This window comes from Tupaia chinensis, unplaced genomic scaffold (genome assembly GCF_000334495.1).
Source record: "Tupaia chinensis unplaced genomic scaffold, TupChi_1.0 Scaffold000247_1, whole genome shotgun sequence".
Taxonomy (NCBI): Eukaryota; Metazoa; Chordata; class Mammalia; order Scandentia; family Tupaiidae; genus Tupaia; species Tupaia belangeri.
This window is the reverse complement of record NW_006159725.1, coordinates 4550091-4556516: the sequence shown is the minus strand read 5'-3', so window position 1 is coordinate 4556516 and position 6426 is coordinate 4550091. Positions and strand designations below refer to the sequence as shown.

Genomic DNA, 6426 nt, shown 5'->3' with positions numbered 1-6426 from the left:
ACACCTAAAAGATGTGGAAAAGCCAAAGAATGAGCTTTGGTTGGAGAAATCCACATTTTTAATACACAAAACTTCTAATTCTACTTCCCAGTCACCTATAACACTCCCATTTCAACCTTTCTTCCTCTTGCCTCACCATTGCCCCTGCCCCAAAAACTACCAACGGGATGAGACTCATTACCAGAGTTTTCTGGGCCAATGGTAGTCGGGGTAGTGAGAAGTTGGTATGAATCCCCAGCCCAGTGATCCAGAAGGGACCCCAGGGAAAACCCCATGTGAAGAATTTGAGTTACTCCATTCTTACAGAGAGGAGGACTGAAAAAATTTTTATTACCGAATTCATTCTTGGGTCTCTACACAAGTCAAGTTTTACAGAGAGTTGGAAGGCCAGAGATGAGCACAACACCTCTCTAGAACCACTGAACTGTGTTGATAGCCTGAGAGCAATTTGACAGCCCACAGAGGCCCTGGAATCTACTTATGCCTCTTATCCCAAGGGAACATGAATCCATGTTTTCCCTGAGTCACTAGTTTGGATACAAGACATCTCTAAAAACCCCCCAGTAGCTGCCTCTCCTGTCTCTGAAGATCAGAGGTACGTGTTCGGGGGACATATTTGTACAACAAATGCACACATCCTGCCATCGTGTCTACCTTGGGGATCTGTTTCCAGTGGGAACACTGGGTGTCCTGGTACAGCTGACTACGGGTGACCATCTGGTTACCTGGGACTGAGGGGTTCCTGGGTGATGGAACATTCTGTTTTAAAACCAAGCAAACTGGGAACTTTAAAACGAGGTAAACCAGTTAGCTTCTCCCTTACAGCATTCCTCTGGCTGCTGGGACATGGCTCCAGGTAGAACTCAGTGATGACCAAATGACCAAGCATCCTGACCCCGGAAGCCATCTTCCCTGGATGGAGCGTGTATGCCACCCTGCTCCTGTGGCCAGCCCTGAGCCCAGGTGCACGCACACTGAAACGTTTCCTGCCGATCTCTGGCCTAAGGCCTTCGGAGAGACAATCAAGGCCTGCCGGTGCCCCCGGCTAGAGCTGGGTGAAATCAGTCTCTGTGCTGCGCCCCAACCCTGCCTGCTGGCAGCCTGAGGTGCCTGGCAAATCGAAGCTAGTTTGACAAACACCTTCCAGTGAACCTCCCTCCCACGGGTAACTCCTCTCAGTCCTTCCCCAGCCCACCTGGAGAAGCCTTGCTTACCATGAGGGAGAAAGGCAGCCAGCATGAGGCCAGCCAGAAGGCCCCTGTGTGCCATCTTCCAGCAGAACGCATCCAGTAGACAGACCCAGGTCACCGCCCATCAGCCACTGTGCACGCTGCCCTCCCCCACCTGGCCCACGGGGCCCGGAAAAGCACAGTGGGGGAGGGACTAGAAGATGTCTGCTTCTCCACTGTTAGCCGTTGATGATGGAAGACGGAGCAGGGGCAAGCCAGGGTGGGGGAGGCAGGAAGCAGGTGCACACGGCTCTTTCTCTGAGCAGGAGCTTGGGGGTGAGGCGGAGGGGACAGCAGAGAATATGGAAAAGGTTGCCTGGACTTCTAGGAGGTGAAAGGAGGTTTAGGGTAGCCTTTCCAGAACCACCGATGGAAAATAAGAACTTCGGCCCCTCTGTGGGCAAATAACTGCATGTACGCACCACCTAAATCCACACCTCTCAAAGGCCCTTGAGAGAAGCTGTGAGCCCAGTCATGCCAGCCATCCCAGCTGGGTTGGGATTATGCCTGGTCTCTTTCTCTTTCTTTCTTTCTTCTTTCTTTCTTTCTCTCTTCCTTTCTTCCTTTCTTTCTTTTGTTCATTCATTCGTTCTTTCTTTCTTTTGTTCTTTCTTTTTTTTCTTCCTTCCTTCCTTTCTTTCTCTTTCCTTTCTTTTTTATAAAGAGAGATTTTTGCTATTGGGCATGTGCACTCGTTGGAGATAGAGAAAGAGAAAACGAGAAATCATCCCCCACGGGGATGGCCATACCGCAATCCCTTCTCCTCCATTCTCCTCTCAGGATCTTGGGCACGCACACACATAAACCCAGTGTGTTTTAGGCTGCTGGGTCCGGGACTCGAACCACAGTTGACTCTGTGGGAGCCCAGTGATGTAACCATTAGGCCATCTGCTGGCCCCTGTGACTGGTCTTTCTCCAGACACTTCATTGGACAGCCTGGGATTCCTGATCAAGCAGCTCTTGCCAGTAGGAGGTCACACATTAGAGGCCCCCAGCCAGAGAGCTGAATCCTGGTGTCCTGAGTAGTTGTGGAATTTTTCACAACTTGATTCTTAAAGGTTTAGACAAAATTCTTGCCTGGTGGCCCAGCCACAGTGGCACAGCACTGACATAGTACCCTGCAAGCTGGAGACAACATGGCTGGTTATGGGTTTAGATCCCAGGTGGGCCAGAAAACACACAGGGAGTGTCCAAATCCTGAGGGGCTGGAGGGCTGGGGAAAGGGGGGTCATGGCTGATGAGACCCTCCACAAATCTGTCTCTCACTCTCTTGTGCACATACACCTGCTCTCTACTATTAGATATATAACTATGTTTAAATATAAATGTGTATAAATGGCAGTTAAGGCAGCCATCCCACATGGCTGACCATGCAATTTGAGTCTCAGACTTGGTGGCTTAAGAAACATGCCAGGCACATGTGCATGTGTGCCCAAAATCCCTAAAGGAGGGAGAATGGAAAAGGATGCAGTGTGACCATGCCCCATGGAGGGTGCTTTCTTACTTTCCCTCTCACTACCTCTCTCTCTGTCTCTCTCTAGTGCGTGCATATGCCCCTGGCAAAATTTTAAACCTAAATAAAAGTTTGCATGGTGCATAACATGTTGAATGTGCTCACTAGGAGGCAGTTATCAACAACAGTATAATTGAGTCCCAGGCAGATTTCAGCCTCCCCAAGAGGCAAATGGACTTGTTCCCCCAGGCCTGTAGGGACCCAAATACCCCCTCCTGCTGCAGGTGGACTGGCGCATACCTGAGGACAGACTCCTGTCTGTCTTGCTCACTGCAGTGTCATGTGCGTGGCATGTAACAGAAACATTGTCATTTTGTTGTCACCAACTTACTAAGGGAGATGGGGAACTGAGATTCCAGAAACTCAAGCCCAGCCCTGGCCCCTGGAAATGTGCCGGTCCTGTCTTGGTGGAAGTGTCCAATCTATTCTTGTCTGGAATACTTCCAGACAGGCCCCTCTGGATGATCTCAAAAGAACAGCAAAGGTACCAGCAGTTGGTGTAATAGCTGTTGCTGAACTCCCATGTAGTCGACCGCGGTTTGAGTCCTGGACCCGGTGGCTTAAACTCACACTGGGCACGTGTGTGGGTGTGCCCAAGATCCCGAGAGGAGAATAGAAGAGAAGGGTTTATGGCATGGCCATTCTCCCATGGGGGTCATTTCTCACTTTCTATCTCTCTGTCTCTGTCTTTCTGGTGAGTACACGTGCCCTATAGCAAAAACCTCCCCCCGCCAAAGAAGAAGAAGAAGAAAGAAGAAGGAGGAGGAGGAGGAGGAGGAGGAGGAGGAGGAGGAGGAGGAGAAGAAGAAGAAGGAGTGAAAACATCCCTGAGTGGAAGCCTGAATTAGGGTGGCTGTCCATTGAGACCTCCAGCCCCAATATGTTAGAGTCCAACTTCATTTCCTTAGATTCAGCAACAAAGTCCTGGCAACACCTGATGGCAGGGACATTTATCTCCCCCATGAAGAAAGGGCCCCAGGTCCATCTCCCATGCAGCATCCAAAGTTGTTCTCTGTGCATAGGCTGTCTCTACATAGGCATCTACCACTCCCTCCTCCTCTCCACCTCCGCTCTCTGCTCCTTAACAGAAAAGCAAGAGACACCTGCAACCGCAGCCCCACTGCAGTGCCTGCTGCCCACACTTGCAGCTCTGGGTCCTTCTGGCAGGGCTAGGCCCAAAGGGTGCTGGGCGGAGCCAGGCTAGCGGCTGCACAGGCTGGCTGGCTGCTGAGGGCTGCTCTGCACTTCTGCAGAAGAAGGACAGTGGCCGACATGGAGCAGGGGAAGGGTCCGGCTGGCCTTATCCTGGCTGTCATTCTTCTTCAAGGTAAGAGCCGGTTAGGTGGTCTGGAAGCCAGGGAGAGCACTCAAGGGCAGAGACCATCACCAGGGAGACAGGACTAGTGGGATCCCTAACTCTGAGCCTACCTCAGATGTCACCTTTAAAAATTTAAGCATGGGGGGGTGGACAAAATGAATCTCTTACTTTCTCTGCTGAAGAGAAGCAGTGTGCCACGGGAGAAAGGTGGCCCTCGTCTCTAAGAACTCAAAACAGTGGACTTAACTGGCTAGACAGAGGACCCTGCTGCCGCCGCCATCTTAGGTCTGAACACAGCCCCAAAGGGCAGAGACCAGGAAATGGAAATGAAGAGGTACGTGCTCCCCAATTCAGAGCTGGAGCCAGCAGTACCCCCATGGAGCAGGCACTGATGCAATTGCCATTTACTCAACTGGTCAACAAATAAAGGTGAGATCCCGACATGTGATGGGTTAGGAGGACAGAAAAACAATGAAGGGGAGCGGAACTGTGGCAGAGCAGTGAAAGGCAATGCTGTGAGGCCAACCCACATGGGAAGGTTCTGGATTCACTTGTAGAGACCTCTCTTAAGTGCATTCGGCAGACACACGCCCATGATCTGGGGCTGGTTGAGGCTGGAGGTTTATCATGGTGTCAATCCCTACTCAGGTGCTGTTTCTCTCTCTGTCTCTCTCTCTCTCTCTGTCTCTCTGCAATCTACATACATTGCGGAAGCTTAAAAAAAAAAGAGTTGTTGAAAATCATGAGTACCGTGTAAGATATGAGGAAGAGGGTGATGAAGGTAGAACTATGAAGACACCAACTTTTTTATTTCTAATTTGCTATGGGGCGTATGCACTCACCAGAGAGAGAGAGCACCCCCCAGGGGGGATGACTGAGTCATACTCCCTTCTCTTCCATCCTCCTCTCAGGATTTTGAGCACACACACACACACACACCCAGTGTGCTTCTCAAGGCACAAGGTCTGGGACTTGACCCATGCAGTCAGCTGTGGAGGATCCAGTCACCTTAACCACTATGCCACCTGGCTGGTGTTTTGGTGTTTTTCCATGGAGATCAAGGGAGAGAGATTTTCTGGAATGACAAAATTACCAAGAGTAAGAAATGTTAAAGAGAACCCACTAATATAAGAATATATTTTTAAGATTAAGTCTGAAGGATTTGGTAAAATATAGGTCATGGGTGAATTAGAACAGTTTTAGTGAGGTAGTATGGGTGGAAGTTAGTGATAAAGAGCCACAAGTATAGACAGTATTTTAAGGAAATTTAGATGGCAAGGGAGGAAAAGGCAGAGGGTGTTTTTGAGGGTGACAGAAACTTGACCCCATTTCCTGGCTAAAGAAGAGAGGGTGGGCAGAGCGAGGTGCTGGAGCTGGTGTTGGAATGGCAGAGTCAAGAGCAGAGGCCAGGGCACAGAGGAGAAGGCAGCCTTACCCTCAGAGACCAGGCAATTGAAAGTGCAGATGGCTTTAGCCACAGAAAGGTTCATAAATAGAAAGGAAGCTGAAGAAGAACGAGCCATATCAGTATCTGTGTGCTTGAAAAAGCGAGGTGGGTCTGGCCTGGTGGTGTGATTAGCAGTAAACTGAATTACAGTGCTGGAAGCCACATGGCCAACCACAGTCTGGATCCCCAAGTTAGCTTGAAAATACACTGTGTATGCATGTGCCTAAGATCCTGATGAGCTGGAGAGCTGGGAAAAGGAGGTGATGGGGTGGTGAGACCCAGCTGACGGTGCTTCTCTCTCGTGCATGCACACATGTTCTCTGTGATGAATAAAATAATCAATCCTTTGGGCCAACCTCCTCCAGAGGTTAAGGAGGCTGGATCCCACTTGGCCTCCAACCCTCTCCCATAAAGGAAAGTAATGTCAGTGATCGCTTCAATCTCCTTTCTTGTGGAATCTGAGTTAGAATGAGGATTTCATGGTTTTTTTTTTTAATAAAATCATTCTTAATTAAAGAAAAATACAAGGTAAGGCTACAAAGCAGTATGAGAGATTTTCTTTTTCCTCTGTCACTTGTAAACTGGATTAGAAGGCAGTCCTCAGAATTTCAGAAATGTTGTGGAAATACTGCCATTTAATTTACAATCAGGATAAATTATACATTAAACTAAGAGTCAAGGGATCAGCGTTCTGGTTGCTAGCCTGCACAATGCAATCTTGAAAAATGTTTCCAACTTCTTGATACCAGAAGCACCATCACAGAATGAAAGAGGTTATATCAGATCATCTTGAATATCCTTTCCAGCGCTGTTATTTTGTAGTGCTGTGAATTCAGAGTAACATGTTCCAGGCTGTTTGGGCTCAGGGATTTTAGAGCCTTATTCAATGTAGTATACTTTTTTTTTTTTTTTTTTTGGA

General features: G+C 48.9%; 2 protein-coding genes across 5 annotated transcripts in view; one reads left to right on the top strand and one right to left on the bottom strand.

Moving 5' to 3' along the window:
• CD3D (CD3 delta subunit of T-cell receptor complex) overlaps window positions 1-1365 on the bottom strand; it is a 5953-nt gene extending 4588 nt beyond the window's left edge. Inside the window, exon 1 of the mRNA XM_006148840.3 lies at window positions 1215-1365. Within this exon, the coding sequence (XP_006148902.1) occupies window positions 1215-1269 (55 nt within the window). The 5' untranslated portion in view covers window positions 1270-1365. The remainder of the gene's footprint in view (window positions 1-1214) is intronic.
• A 2490-nt stretch (window positions 1366-3855) lies between these two features.
• The window catches only part of CD3G (CD3 gamma subunit of T-cell receptor complex), a 19453-nt gene continuing 16882 nt past the window's right edge, over window positions 3856-6426 (top strand). Inside the window, exons 1-2 of one of the 4 annotated variants that reach the window (XM_027772001.1) lie at window positions 3981-4069; window positions 4243-4489. Coding sequence is in view for 3 of the 4 variants with exons in the window: in XM_027772000.1 (XP_027627801.1) it covers window positions 4015-4069 (55 nt within the window). In the remaining variant the exon portion in view is untranslated. Of the gene's footprint in view, window positions 4070-4242; window positions 4490-6426 lie in introns of all 4 variants that reach the window. The other 3 variants (XM_027772000.1, XM_027771999.1, XM_006148839.3) reach the window with 3 other exon arrangements.